Below are 16,708 nucleotides of genomic sequence, written 5' to 3'. Positions count from 1 at the left end.
ATGCTGTGCTAACCATTCTGACATGGAGGTTGGCTTGTGGTAATATTGTCAACTTATAACAAAGGTTATAATCCCTTCCTTGATAGCATACTGGCAACATTGTCACCTTGTAATCAAGGGGTCCTGGGTTCGAGACCTTGTGGAGGCACATAGTGGTTTGGATCCTATTTTAAACTGTGCATAAGTGTACTTAAAACAAACTTCAAGTTTGTTCTGGTTTGGATTTCCAGTGTGGCCACATTGCACAGTTATTCGCATTCCACCCAGAACTGTATGTCCAGTCGCTATTGGTTTATCTGAGCATGAAGAATTGTTTAATGTGCAAGAGCTTTTCTTTTTAGCTTGATTACAAGCATTACAGATGTATATTATTTCTAGTTCTGAGAGTAAAGCTGGAGTTTAGATATTGAGATAAGACCATGACTAACAGAACCGCCCTTTTTCCCACGGTGCTGCATCTTCTCTTGTCTGGGATAGTTCCAACACTTCAGAACATAAATTTAAAAACTGTTATATCTCTAACAAAACTGAAAGTGATTTCCACTTTATCGTTAATATTTTATTCACATTACTTTTTATGTACAGAATGTTACATCTTTCACCACTCACATACACTGAAATATCGATTCTAACTATCACTTGTAAAACATCTACAATACAATTTAAGATGTATCCACCAGATATCGTATGTCCTTACGATAAGAGAGCAGTTGTGGAATCTCTTCTTTGCCTTATTCGAGGCATGGCATATCTCACGAAGAGAAAAGCTGCAATGCTGAGAACAAATACGACCACCAAGGTAACTGCAAACACAAACAAATGCTTAAGTGTTGGGGTAAAATCACACGCAGGTAATTTACCTTTAGTTGAATGTACATAAAAGTTTAGAGGAACTTCAAAGAAACTGAACCAGAAAGGGTAATATAAAATTCATCATTTCATTATTTTATTCTTCAATTCTTTTGAAACAATTTTCGTAAGGGTTTGTTTGAAATTAGAGTGACCAACTTTGACAATGCCAATCCAGTATAGATCCTTAACGATGGAATTGGAACATGTAACATAAGCTATATTGTTTTGTATTTTTTTACTTCTTGTTGTGAGACTGTTAATTTCTTAAACGACTCCTAACAGAGGTATTTTCAGTAAAAGTCATCAAGCAAAATAATCTTAAAGAGAACCTTTATCACCTGTCCTCTAATAAATTACTTAAACTTTCAATATTGCACTCAAATTTCTTTAAACAAACACAGACTTAAAGTGGACACAGATAGGCTGCACAGTAGTGGTGAAGAGTCCTCTTAAGAAGAAGGCAAGCAATGCAGTACTCCAAACAAAAAGGGGGAAAATAAATTATACAGCCCATTGCCCCAGTTTTCCTAGGAAAGAAAGGGTATTTCAAATAATAAAAATAATAACAACAACTCCTCTCTCAAGGCTTTTATTTCTGAACAAGGCTTAGCATTAAGAGGCCATAGTGTGGTTGCTGCTCTGTAGCATTCTGTTATCTTTCAGGGTTGAACCAAATGTAGATGGAGATTTTTCCAGATTTTTCAGTGCCTGCTTCAAACTACACATACATATCTCCTCAACCAGTGAATCTACAGGCACGAAACAAAATCCATTCTCTAGACGAAATTAAGAGCTATGAATTTGGTCCAGTGACTTAAGGACGTAAATTATATAGTCTGTTACAAATTTGCTGTTATTTGCATCAGAAACCAACTTTACGCTAATTCTAAAAATTAAAGAAAATATTTGAAGCTTCTTAATTCAATTAAGATTGATGGTAGCTCTATCAAACAAAAAACATAATTTATCAAGCGAGATATATATATTATATTATTTTTTACTTTCCAAGGTGAATTTTCATGCCATTTTTTCAAGATGGCGGCGAACATACAGGTCAGAGAGTGGTGGACTCTTCAGAATCGGATGCTTTACATATTTTTACTACAGAAGCAGTTGGATTCATTTCTGTTTCGATTATTTTCTCAGTTGGCCAAAAACATTATTCGACTACATTAACATTTTAAAATTTTGTTAAAATTAATCAGAAATCGTTTTGAATAAAAGGTATTATTTAGGCATCCCAGCTAAGGCTTGACAAACAGGACAAATTTGCCACCTTATTCATAATATTTGTTCAATTGAATCAATTGGTGTTGGTCAATTATTTGCCAATACAGTGTCTTGTTTCAAGGTTTCGTTACCCTGGAAGAAGAGAAACTGATGGTTGCATAATACACCAATATATTATATGTATGCTGTATTATTTGGGGGTGTATGTCACCCTGCTAATGATGTCCATGGTTAAAGATGATAGAAGTAATCTGAAACATGGTTACTTGCATATATTCTGCTGCTGGAAACTCAGTTTATTAAAATTTTGAAAATTTGAAATCCAAACTTTTAACATTGCAGATCTCTCTTATTGATTACATTCTGTTCAGTTTCAGTCCGTTAAATTTGTTTATGTTAATAAGTGTACTTACTAATCACAACTTCAGCTGTGTCGTTGGGGCAGGAACAAATTTCCTTTGGTTCTGGTGTTACAATAGATATCCTTCCTTCAAAATGAGGCATCATCCATGAACTAGATTTTTCATATTGACGTCGAACGGCCTCTGTGATTGTGAAGCCTATTTGTGAAATATACTTTTGTTAGCTCATTCCTTGCAATATATATACAGGTACCAAGAAATATACCAAACAGAAAAGGTAGCTGTTTGCATCGAATTCCACTTTTTTTCCCTTTAAGGTCGATTAACATCATAATCAGTACTCAATTGTAAGACTATATTTTGCAGTGCTGAGTGAATGTTGCCTTTTTTTCCCAACAGTTAGAAGTATTCTCACAACAAAATATAGACTGGTATGCACTGGAAACGTCTTTGTATTTGCTAATTTTACACTGAGAGAAAGCTTTTTGCATTGAAATGTTCTGTTTTGGGGACAGATTCATCTTATTATTTTTACAGTTACTAAAGGAAAACATTAAGATGAAATTAGTAACTCGATAATAAATCAAGCATTTTCTCACATTAATCTATTTCCCAAGTATTCTCTGTTCCACTGCTGGCTCTACTCAATTTCTATTCTTGATACATTATTGCATTTTGAACAACTTTCTTAGATTCTTTTTCAAAGGAAAGTTATTTTTATGGAACTAATACCATATTTACTCATGTATAATGTGCACTTTTTTCCAAAAATTTTGCTCCCAAAAACTGTGGTTCGTATTATGCACGGAATAATTCAGACAGCCAACATGAAACCATACAGGGTCATTCCATAATTTTGGGACACTTGCATTGATTTTTCATGTTTACAGAACCCTATCATGTTATATATTGTTGTAAAGCTTAAAGCCTGCAGTTTCTGAATATGGCAACAGTATTCCATTCAAGATAAAGACACTAATGTGAAATGCGGTTGAAATAAGTTCATCACAAAATGAAGGAACGTTCGGATTTCCATGGTGCTTTGGATGAAAGAAAACGTAAGGAAAAAGAAAACAATAATTAAAATGTATTACTGGCCAGATAATATATATATGGAGTGTGTAAATCCCTTGATGGAAGAAATCTTGTGCTGCTAACTGCTAGTTTGAAGGTCCTGAATGTGCCTCATATAAATGTGACGTTAGTCATGGAAAAAGTATATATTTTGAAGTTCTTTTAGAAAAAGTAAAGATGGAATGAGCAAAACCACGTATAAATGTTTGAAGGACATTTCACACGATTTTTCACTATGTAATGTAATGTTCTGTGACACCAAGCAAAGCAGTGCAACTCTGACGGAATTCAAGCATGCACCTTCTGTCACATGGAATGCATATCAGCAGTAATTGTTGGGCAAGAAATAATAGAAAATAACTAACTTCCTGCGGACTGCAAATCCATAATGTCATTTTGATCTCGCTTTCTACTATTTATTACAGAATAAATATGGTATTTAAAGAGTGAAAGCTTTGGGATGCTAAACACAGTGGAGGGAGAGGGGGGAGGTGGCATGGGTTGGAGACTTATTGTTTACACAAGAGGGTATTCTCCTCTTGGTCCACATAGCAACAGGTGACTCATTGAATAGGTATGATGTTATTCACTCTTGATAAGCATAGCAACAGCTTTACGACCTACAACTAAGGAAGCCATTTCTTGAAACTGGATTGTACTGCACATTATATATGAGATATCATTTTTTGTAACTTTTGTAACTCATTAAAAACCAGGGTGCACATTATTCACACACGCGCTCTATACACGCGTAAATACGGAATCTAATTTCCTTGAATATTTACATATACAGGGTGTTTCGTAAGTTCGTTTACAACGCTTGGGAGGTGATTGTACGAGTGAAAATAAGGTGGAAAGTTCATGTAACGAAATTCCGGAAACGGCTTTGTTGCTGAGTTATTGATGTTTGAAAACGTGGGAAAATGATTTTCCAAAGTGAATAATGGCAAAACGGGTGGAGAGAAGTAGTGTTGTTCACGGGACGGGACATGTCCCGTCTCGTCTCGTGTCTCGTCTCGTTTTCGAGACGAGACACGAGACGGGACAAGCCTTTTGAAATTCGAGACGGGACGAGACGGAATGCCTTTCTCGTCTCGTTTTCGAGACGAGACACGAGACGGGACGGGACGGCTTTTGAAAAGTCTCGTCTCGTCTCGAATGTCTCGAAAAAATAAAAGCAAAATATTTAATCAGTTGCAAATACTTGTTTGCTTGGGAAAAGGTATTTCAATTAGAAACGTTGATAAGCGCGTGTTAAGTCAAAATAAGACTATTCTAGAGAGAGGAATGAATGAATGAATACCTAAACTTATTTTCAATACTCTTTCGAAACACAGGGTTACTCCCCATTTTTATTTTTCAATTCATTCCAGGTTAATAATTTTATGTTACGATAGTACTCCAGATACTAATACAATTCTGAATAACATCAAGTAAAAGGGCAGGTAGAGAAGGTGGAAGGAGGGGCCAAAAGATCGTGGAGTATCTGAGTCCGAGATTTATCTTGTAAACATAGTCTCAGCTCTATAGGTTGGAAAGATAAACGGACCGACGGATAGGGTTTATTATTATTATTTAATTTTTACATCAAAGGGTGTACAGAAGTGAATGTTATTAGGAAGTAGGAAAAACATTGCGGGAAACATGGCAGTACAAATTGATAAGGAGTTGTTGGGAAAGTTATTAAGGAGTCCAAGATATTAGCAAGACTAAGAGAAGGAGATAATTAGGAACAAATAATCTTGCATTATCCCACTCCGAACAGCTGAGAGCTAAAGAGGAGGAGAAAATACGGGAAATATGGAAAGAAGTAATTTGGTGATTTTAGTGTTTACAGGGAACCATGACAAGATTTTAACAGATGGTTATTTGCGCGGGTTGCGAAATTTTTAGAATGTTATGGAAATTTCGGAAATGTCTTTGTTGAGAAAATTCTTGTTGTTTCTCTCAGGCATTCTTCAGGTGGTTGGATTCGATTTTTTTTACGTCCGTTTGAAGATTATTTCCAATGCTTTTTTTTATTTATTTATTTCTTATTTAAGGAGAATACTATTCCTTGGATTGTAATAACGAAATACTGAGGTTGATATAGAGTAGATTTCAAATGAAGGAAGTGCACTAAGTTCTGTATAATCGTCGTAGAAGGAAACGTTGTTCTATGGGGACTCCCCAATGGTACAGTGGTAGCGTCGTCACCTTGTAATTAAGGGGTGCCGGGTTCGATACCCGGTGAAGGAACATAGTGATTTGAATTCCACTTTAAAGTGTGGGTCCAGTCCCGATTAGCCTTTCTGTAAATCAGATGAAGGAATGTTGTAGCTGTTCTTTTTATTCTGTGAATTTAGCCTTCAAGTTTATGAGCAAAATACATGTAGTATCTACTGTCTACATTTTCAATCGTTACTAAACAAATTTCACAAAGTAGTTTTATCAAACTTCAGAGGGAAGCTGACACCAATGTCAGGGTGGCGGGAGCCTGTTTACGGCCAGGGTGTATTCCAAGACTATTTCTCGCCGTTCCTCACTGACAGAGGTTTCGCTTTGAACAATGGACATCGTTGCTTCAGGGGTTAAACACCAAACATAGGGGCGAGGTTGACCTGCAGTAGCGGGTAAGTGCCATAAATCCAGGCATAAAGTAGGAATGAAGGTTGATGCAAGGGAGGGGCAATAAAAATTCTGTAATTTGCTTTGCTTGCTGACAGGAAGTTTTGCAGGAAAAGCTGAAAAGGAAAACGGCACAAGCTTCCATTTCAAAGGTGAGGCTATCAGCAGCGAAGTTATTAGAGGGTTGGAAGCAGTGACGACGCCAGAGGAGGCAGGGGGACACCCCATGTCAGACACTTCGCCACCCTCCCCCCCGGGCCCTCCAACTGAAGTTAATTAAATATCGAATAATAAGAGAGTTCATTTATAAAAGTATGACGATTTTCACCTTTTCAAAGTGGTGTATTCTGCATGATATCACTTTCCTGCTTATACCAACTTGATTAACAAATATTAATTTGTTTAGTATATATATAGCTATGTGTATGTGACTTTCGTTCAAGATTCGAGCGCCGACCTGGCCATAGGTGATTTCTCATTCATTTATGTCCTGCAATAGTCGAGATTAACCTAAGTTTTGACCAGTCTTAAGAACTGGGAAAAAGTGTTGAATGTGGATGGTTTTAAAACATCACGAATATTTTCAGGACCACAAGACATCATCTGTAGTACGGGCAAATTATTCTAATCGTGGTCGTTAGTGACAACGCAAATTATTAAAAGACATTCAAAGTTGATTCAAGATTTGGTTGGTTGGTTGATTTGATGTTTTAAGTTCACTTTATGTTCAGAAAAGCCAATCGGGATTGGACTTATAGTTTAAAGTGCCTCCACTGGGTATCGAATCCAGGACTAAAGGTGATCGAAGAAAACCCGTCACTCCATGTCAGTTTTTGTGGATTCATCGCGGTTTCTTACTATTCAGGGAATTGAATTTCGAGATGATGAGTCTGAGGAAATCGTAACAAAGGGAATTTCTTCGATACTCTTGAAGTTAATGAGGGGATATTATTTGGAAATATATTGAACGTGAACCTTAAAATGCAAATTACACTTAAAATTCGATTCAAAACATATCGCGGGCAGGTAAAAGAATGCTTATTAGGATTTGCCACTCTTCAATCATTGAATGCAGGTTCGCCCTTTCTCGTACATATCAAAATCGAAGAATTTCTTCCCATGAACCCCATAGGTGCCTGTAATTGTGTAGCACAGACATACGTTGGAGTGGTAGAGTAAGAGTAAGTAATGTCAGGGTCAGAATATTTCTTGAATTATGAGATAACTGTAACCTTTGTCTGATTTTTTTATCCTGTGATAACATTTCCCTGAAAGGTGAAACACAAATTTTGCCCAAAACTCTTCAGCATTACGAAGATGATTGTCCTTAAAATCTTTGAAAAGGCTTGCTCGAAACAGGATGCTGGATGCAAACTGCCTCATTTGGCTGTTCTTGCCATTGAGAAGAAATGTCAAGTCCTGGACGTACCAAAGGTGGGCAATGTGTTCTCCAAAGCACATAGAGCAGAATTCTCCTACAGGAGAAGTGCCTCACATTGTTTCTAATACTTAAGAAGATTCATTTCTTCCAACGTCACGTTTAAATTGCAAGAAAATTAAACTCTTCGAAGCATTTTTTCGTCATTTATATTATTATCTTATAACTAAAATATTTATATCAGTAGTTTCATCTCAAGAAAGACGATGAATTATAAAATTATGAATGTCTTCCAATACTGAAATAGGCCACTAGAGACAACGCAACTTATCAATAAATAAGAATTAATGTATTTATTAAAACGAATCATGTGGAGATAAACTCGTAATCAAGAAGTAAATTTAGGCAGTAAACGTCAACTCTAAATAAAAGACAAACACAAAACACCATACATGAATATAATAATAATTATAATAATAATTATTTTTATTATTATTATAAGTATTATTATATAAAATATGTGTATATATGTGTAGTGTTTTCGGGCGTTTTAATGTGACTGCCCCCTTACAATATTTTGTTGACAGCCTTCCGCCCCCCCCCCCCCACCATCCAGTCACATTTCCCTGGCGCCGTCACTGGTTGGAAGTAAATTTATTAGGACGAGGAAAGTAACATTAGCTGTTGACAGTGTTGCACCAAAGGACGTGATGTGTGCTACTGTTTGTATAAATTATAGGAAATTTAAGCAAAAAATTGTAATTGTTGAGACTTGAGAGTCGTTTCCTTCATTTGATCGTAGGAAGAGGTTTTCTGAGACAGAGTGGGATTATTTTACACATACATGAGAAAGGGTGGTTGTTTAAAGATAGAGGCGTATTTTGCACATTTTTTAAAAGTTCAGATAAAACGAGAATTTAGCCTTACTCTTATGAAAAGAAATAACGCAGTACAGGGAAAGAATAACTCTACACATTTCTCGCACCTGGTGGGATGCAACCCACATGCACAAGATGATTGCAGGAAGTCTATGAACGAGGATGAAGAGGGATATGTGAAATTTGACTTAGCTGCGGGTGAATTAGTGGGTTCTAATATTCTTAAGGTTGATATTGGGTTTTAATCCACTTGATTCACAAATAGGCTAAATCGCGAACCGACCTACAGTTTAAAGTGCGATCCGATCCACTTTGTGCCTCCATTGGGTATCGAACGCGGGGACCCTTGATTACAAGACCTCGACGTTATTACTACGTAATCGGGGAGGCACCCAATTTGCACAAATATGTTGATTCCAATAACACGTTATATGTATAATCTGATAATGATGTACTTTTGGTGCATCTAAACATATTTTTTTCAACTATAGCATGTCTAAAAGAATCATTGAAGTTGGGATTTTTATAACTTCAGGAGGCACGGCTCTGTAAATGTGCGATATAAAATATATGCAGGTTTGCCTTCCATACGTGGTGGTTTTGTCACGTTTCTTCGCTTCGTACAACATACACTTTTGCAGGAACGGCTTCTTGCATCCTCCTGGGGCCTTGCTCTAGCTAAACAAAAATATATTTCTTTAGCATAATCGAGGGTTACTTTTTTATGCCGAACAAGGATTTTATTGCGATCGTACGGCTTTGAATGACAGTATTAATGAAGATTTATGTACACTACTACTTATAATAATGAGAATAAAATATTAATCAGGAATTTTATTTTTCGTCAAGTGGACTTAACATCCTTTTTTGTTATTTAGCAAATATTCAATTCATCACCTTTTTTGACATTAAACTTCTTGCCAGGACAGTTGTTTTTATGCAAATTTTGGCGATCTTAACTACACGTAAGCTAGATATTAGCTAATATTCGTGCTGTTATATTACTATTCTTCTACAATCTTTGTAACATTTCATGTAATAACAATAATAGAATTGATAAATTTACATATTCAAGTGAATAGACCTATGAATTATATTAATGTATTAATTTAAACATTTGCTTAATTGTTGTCGTTAATGTTATTATTATCATTTTTTCTGAAACACTTGGCTCGGACACCCTCCCCCGACATATATTTCTACATACGTGCCTGCCGAAGGATAAATTAGATCAAGCGGTGGTGGTATCTGACTTAGAGGCTAAAGAGAAAACAAAGAAGTATGTGCGTCATAAGCTGAGCATAAGAAACAGCACAATATCACATAGAAACACTTTTTGAAACTTATGTCATAGAAGATGTTTAAGAATATTAAAAACAATAAATGCTTTCTATTTGTAATATACTAAGTATTGAAATTTTAAATAGTTTTTTGTGTTCGTACTACACATTTAAAAACTTTTTTGTTGCTCCCGAGCGCCAAACTTAGAATTTAAAGAAGAAATGTACATTTTCATAGTGCACGGAAGTTCGACATTGAGAAAGATAGGTCTAGTGGAAAACATTTCAAAACTTCCAGAAGGTATAGCAGTAATGAAAAGAGCACTCTTGTATGGAAGCCAGAAAAACCACAAGGTAGATTTCATAAGATACCTAGCAATCAGTAACCAAGAAACTGCATTTTTAATATTAATGTCCTCATGATTAACGAACCTTATTTATTCTCACCACGCAATGGGTAAAATATTTGGAGCTTTATCCCACTTTCCGGAAAAATATTTCGTGTTTCTGCTACTTTTGACTTTTGTTGGCATGATATCCCGGATCACTTTTACGAGACGAGACGAGACAAAACGAGATGGGACGAGACGAGACGGGACAGAACCTTTCGAGACGGGACACGAGACGGGACAAACGAATATTTTCGAGACGAGACACGAGACGAGACAGCATTTTCACGAGACGGGACGGGACAGACCAAAGTCTCGTCTCGTCTCGTCTCGTGGGCAACACTAGAGAGAAGTCGTCGGTGTTTGGCGGTCCACTAAGAAATTGGGTACGCTCTTGTCAAAAAATCACGAGGCAATGTTGTGCAATGTTGACGCAAGGGATTCCCCAAAGGATGCGAACGAAGATGTTGACGGGAGTGGGGTGGGTGTGCGTTCTGCATGAGCTGGTATCGACGAAAAATGGCATGTGTTGAATGGCACCAATTAAAAAAAGAAAATTTAGTGAGCAAAGGGCACCATGACGTAAAAACAAAAACAAAAATGAACTGTCATTGGTTGCATACCCTGAAGGGCACACAGTATGCTTAATGGAGATGTGAAGGGAACCTCATCACAGACGGTTTTCAAAGTGTCCACCATGTACTTCCAAGCAGATGTGACAACGGCAAATCAAGGATTGTCTAGTGCGACCCAACAACCCTGGCGTTTCTGCTATCGATGCTGCAGCTACATTGATACGGGCAACGAGGTCCTCGGCTAACACAACAGGTGTTTCGTAAATGAGGCGTTTCATCTCTCCCCAGGGGAAGAAATCCAGGGGCGTAATATCAGGCGATCGCGGTGGCCATGGCACAGGCCCTCCCCTGCCAATGCACTGGTTGTGGAATACGGTATTGAGGAAATGGCGCACATTCCGATCGAAATGTGGGGTGCACCGTCATGTTGAAACCACAGTCTTTGTCTCAGTGCCAAGGGCACGTCCTCTAGTAGTTCAGGCAAAACCTCACTGAGAAATGCTTGATAAGTGGGTCCACATAGGCGAACAGGGAGAATGTACGGTCCAATCAAATGGTCATGCAGTATCCCGCACCACACATTCACTGCAAATCTGTGCTGATGATGTGCCACTAGCAGTGCATGTAGATTTTCATGTTCCCACACATGACTGTTTTTACTATTGAACACACCAGTTTTCGTGAAGATAGCCTCATCAGTCCATAATACCGTATTCTGAAAATTGAGGATAGTTTCAATTTGATGAACAATCCATTGGCAAAAGTCCTCACGTGGGCCAAAGCCGAGGTAAAAAGTCTTGCACTTTCTTCCATTTGTACGGGTGCCACACATTCACATGGGAGGTGTTTCATTCGTGGGCTAGTGCGCGTGCACTGGTGCCTGGATGATCCATCACTGCAGTTAGCACTTCTTCCACAAACCGTCGTGTTCGCACACTTCGCGGTCGTCCAACTTCTCGACGAGGTGGCAACACTGATCCTGTTTCCCGAAGTCGAGTGTCTACAGTTTGAAATAAGATGTGCGATGGTAACACCCTACTTGGAAAACGTGCCCCATACAGATGCCTTGCAGCACGGCTATTACCTCCAGCCTCCCCATAAATCAGATACATGTCCGCCAGCTCTTCGGACGTGTATGCAGCCATCCACTATACTGGGCTACAAGTGTTTATGGCCGTTAACACTAGTACACTTCACAGAACACGATGGGCTGTGGCTAAGAATTAACATGTAACACTGCTAGGTCAAATGTTTGCCCAACACTACTATCCAAGAACCTCACGTCTTTCCATTCAAAAGTGAATGTTTAACAACCTGCTGCTGGCACAGCACCTGAAGCACGAATGGCACAGACACGTGCGCTCCTTCATAAGGAAACCTACACTGTTGGCGCCCCTAGCGGGAAATGTGGTACTTAACGTCAGATCACACGGACACCCATCTGCCATTCAGGGTATGCAACCTATGACAGTTCATTTTTTTTGTTTTTACGTCATGGTGCCCTTCGCTCAGGAAATTTTCTTTGTTTTTTGGTGCCATTCAACACATGCCAATTTTCGTCGATACCAGCTCACACAGAACGCACATCCACCCCACTCTCGTCAACATCTTCGTTCGCGTCCTTTGGGGAATCCCTTGCACCGACATTGCCGCATGATTTTTTTTGACAAGAGCGTACCCAATTTCTTAGTGGACCGCCCAACACCGACGACTTCTCTCCACCCGTTTTGCCATTATTCACTTCGGAAAATCATTTTCCCACGTTTTCAAACGTCAATAACTCGGCCAAAGCCATTTCCGGAATTTCGTTACATGAACTTTCCACCTTATTTTCACTCGTACAATCACCTCCCAAGCATTGTAAACAAACTTACGAAACACCCTGTATATGAAATATGAATGTAAATATATATTACGAGTACAGATGAAAACAGTTCATCAACTCCATCTTCTTGTGCAAGCATTTAATGAAAGACAAAATGAGGAGCCTTCCATAAATTTTATACATTTTACTCATTTTTAGGAATTAATTACATGAAATATTTTTCAAGTATTTATTCATCTTAAGTTAGTTATATTCTGACAGTTTCACATAGCACAATAATGTCAGTGATTGTACATGAAACATTTAAAAGTGAAAAATGTACTTATTTCATAAACAAGTTTGCATTTAGGAAATATTCGTGTTACAAATGTGACCATTCTTTTTTTATGGAGGGGAAATCTAACCTTCTTAGGGTGACCAGACACATATATTGAAAAAAGAGGACAGAGCATGGCGAAAAAGGAGGACAAGGTCATGAAAAAGAGGACACTGCAAAATATGGCAACACATTTGCCATTATTCCCCAAATAGCATGTAAGTTAACTGCAAGTTAAATCGACATTCGATTTAACTTGCAGTTAACTTACATGCTATCGGGGTCATAATTTAATCAATATTAACATTCCAACATTTTGCTCACAGGTACTTTTCAGATGATCTCTTTCAATAACTTCGTCTTATCTTTAAGCAAAGAAAGCAATCTCCTAATCTGTTATTTAACAAATGGCAAAGAATATCTACAATTTGAAGTACAGAATTTTACTCCTTTTCTAATTCTTGGATATTAGAATGAAATATCACCACAACTGAATGCAAATGCAACAAGTAAGATTCGCTTTAACATATTTCCAAAAACCGAATTAAAATTTTAGGTAGTTTAGATTGGGTAGAGAAATATGGTTTTATTGCCACAAACATTTCTAGCACTCTTTCAACAGGGTGTCTTTTCAGTGCCTATTTTCGTGGCTTTTCTTAGTTTTAGTGCCTTTGTAAGTGCCTATTTTCATCATTTTGGTGCCTATTTGACTGCCTATTTCAGAGGTTTAGTGCCTATAAATCCACACCCTACAAATGACTCAATCGGGTAAAGTGATCGTATTCAGCTCCCAGATGCTAGGTGAGCATTGCTCGAATACTGAACACATCCCAAGTGATATGCCTTAAATGATGATCATTATGTGTGGAAGCATTCTCTATGCAGCACATTTGCTATGGTCAATGCTATACTCTTTCCAAAAAAGGAGGACATTTACCGATTTCTGAAAAATCCACCCGGATGCCGGACAGACACCTAAAAAGGAGGACATGTCCAGCTAAAAGAGGATATCTGGTCACCCTAAACCTTCTTGTCGGGAATGGTTGGGTGTATTGGGGTGGAGGGCAATCCCTAGGAGCCCTGCATTGGAAAATGCCAAATTTATTTGAATACTTTATTTTGAAAGAACTGGGAATATCACCATACACTCACAAATGACTGTTCTAAATTAATCTAGAGATCTCGTGACAAATTAAATACTTCAGTAATTTTATGTCCTTTTTATGCTACTTACCCAAAAAGGTACTATTCAATGTTTTAAGTTTTCCATGTGCAAGAGAAGATGGAACAGCCACAAAATATATGTTTTTGTCTCCCACTCGTTCCAGTGTGGGAGTTGGACAAGCTTGACAAGTCACGTTGAGGTTGAGTATTGTCAAGTTAGAGTTCTTTGGTTCATATTCTACCTTCATTCCTGAAATTATAAGAAAATTTATTATACAAACAAAATGGCAAAGATTTTTGGTACAGAAGAATAATTTTTAATAAATTATATTTCTCCGATTCAGAAAAAATAATTTCAAACTTCCATGGCAGGGTAGTTAGTGTAATGTGCTTCATAGCCAGAGGTTCCATCACATTATTGCAATTCATTTCATGAGTTATCATTCATTCTCATTGTTGCAAATAACACAGCAGGTAGAAAGCAATTGCAGTAATAAAATAGATAGAAAGAAGAATGATTACACTAAGACAATAAACATTGCCCCCACCTTTTTTTTAAATATACAAAATTCAAGATGAAGGCATAACTTCATTACCATATTTAAAAATGTCATACATTTGTGTTATACTTTTATATGTTATGATTAGGGGTACCAGATCACTGTAAGGGAAATGTAGGACATGCTGTCCCAAAATGTAGGACATTAAGTCAAAATGTAGAACAAAACACATTCTCAATAAATAATACATATTTCTATAGAACACGTTAGAAAGTAGTTGAAAAATGACACTTTTCAGTTTTAAAAAAATGAATTCTTAATGAATTTTTAAATACAAAATTTCAAAATTTCAAACAAATAATCAGTGATTACTGTAATTTAAAATGGTTCCAGAAGTTTCATCTTGGTTAGTCTTAGTTCAATAACAGGGTGTCTACCAAAATAATACATCCAGAAATCTTGACTTTTTCTGGGCTTTTCTAGACCCCTACTTAGGTAAAGTTGGAAGTTAGTAATTAAGAAAATAAATATTTATTTAATGAAAATCCCTACCAAAGGGCCAGTTAAGATGAAAACTGAAGCTGAATTTAAGGAGAGAATTTGATCTGCTATCTCGTATTAATGCATCCTGAACTGTGTTTGGCATACAAGTAAGGCTTTGGCGTCGTCGGGCTTGTGTCAGTTGTCCCTATATGTTTGTGACTATGCCTTCATCCATCTTATCTTACCACCATTCATCCTCATCTTCGCAATTAGCAAAATGGACAGAAAAAAGTGAACTAAAATAAACTAAATCAACCAATCAATAGCAAAAATTCTTGACCACAAGAATAATTTATTGCCTTTTTATTGAGTTCTTGACCTACTTGTTGATTTTTTTACTTTTTCTTGACTTCCCTGACTTTCTTGACTGGCAGACACCCTGAATAACTTTGTTCTCTATACCCCTGCTTTACAATCAAATTATATTGAATATTGAATAAGAAGGGGCAACACCTTGTTCCTTCAGTATAAACCCTAAGGCAAGAAATTCTGCTCAGGCATTGAACAGTGACTTTATCAGAAAGTGGTCCAAAAATTTTGTTCATTAATTGCTTCCATTTTCCCATTTGTTTTATAGCAAGGCAAACTGTTTTCTTTTTGTGCAATGACTGAATCAAAATAAATTTCAGTATGAGTTTGGAAGCGAAGTCCACAGACCTTTAACTTGCATGATTTTTCTGTTACGTATTTTCCTAGTTAATATTATGTGACGCTCAAAATGTAGGACATTTATGATATTTTTCAAATTACTCCCGGACACTAGACATAAGGCTAAAATGTAGGATATGTCCAGGTAAAACCGGACGTCTGGTAACCCTTGGTATGAGCCCACCAACTTTGGTCTATTGAAAAATACTTTTAAGTGTCATATAAAAGTAACAACAATTCCAAATGCAAATCTTTCTACAAAAAGTAAATAACAGGAGCTCACCAAACACTTGCATGAAGTCATTGCTTACACTTTCCTCCAACAATTTCTTCAACTGGGTACCATTTATTGAAACATTATACACATAATAATCTTCAGTAAGCATGTTGAAAATTTGGTCGATAGGTATATCTGCAAGAAAGCTCGGATTAGAAACTGCATAAGTTCACTCATAAGCCTCATATATATGTGATAAAGGAAAGGTAAAGAAGCCTGAAGGGTGAATAAATCAAAATGGAATACCATATATCAAAAGTAAAAAAGTAAAGTGTTCCCCTGTGCTTAGCACCACGCCATGAAGGCGAATAGGGGGTGTGGGGGTAACGCCCCACACTTTCTTGATCCGGTCGTGAGTGGGGTGATGTGATCAGCATCACGCCTCTGACCGTCTTTACCCCCAGGTTTCCCCAGGTACCCATGTTTTTCGACGCTGGGTGGGCGCCGGGGCCGCTTCCAACGTTAGAAAAGTTCCCGGATTTGAACCGGCCGGGGATCGAACCCGGGACCTTTAGCATGGTAGTCAGATGCATTACCGACTGAGCCACCGTGGCCACGAATACCATATATCATGATGTAATATTGTAAAACAGTGTTAAATGTTAAAATATGAGCCACTGGGGCGACCAAGGGAGAATATACCCTCCTCAAGCCCCTTTTCAGACTTAGTAATTGACAGAGCTGGGTATAAATTACTAAAAGTATTAATACATTTCAGTTATGTCTTCTCCAACAAGATACTGTCATTGTTACTTTTAATTTGTCACACAATAAGGTCTGCTTATCTAATTAATTTTACATTCATAAATT

At 37.3% G+C, this 16,708-nt stretch overlaps 1 protein-coding gene across 1 annotated transcript in view; it reads right to left on the bottom strand.

Annotated features, from left to right (window-relative positions):
- Positions 1 to 536: 536 nt before the first annotated feature.
- LOC145995229 (5'-nucleotidase-related protein-like) overlaps positions 537 to 16,708 on the bottom strand; it is a 70,396-nt gene continuing 54,224 nt past the window's right edge. Inside the window, exons 8-11 of the mRNA XM_083131793.1 lie at positions 15,905 to 16,033; positions 14,001 to 14,180; positions 2,496 to 2,642; positions 537 to 803 (exon numbers count right to left, since the gene is read on the bottom strand). Of these exons, the coding sequence (XP_082987919.1) occupies positions 694 to 803; positions 2,496 to 2,642; positions 14,001 to 14,180; positions 15,905 to 16,033 (566 nt within the window). The 3' untranslated portion in view covers positions 537 to 693. The remainder of the gene's footprint in view (positions 804 to 2,495; positions 2,643 to 14,000; positions 14,181 to 15,904; positions 16,034 to 16,708) is intronic.

Source organism: Lepisma saccharinum, chromosome 11, assembly GCF_977018435.1.
Source record: "Lepisma saccharinum chromosome 11, izLepSacc3.1, whole genome shotgun sequence".
Lineage (NCBI taxonomy): Eukaryota > Metazoa > Arthropoda > Insecta > Zygentoma > Lepismatidae > Lepisma > Lepisma saccharinum.
Note: the sequence above shows the minus strand (reverse complement) of the source record. Positions and strands in the feature narration are given on the sequence as shown.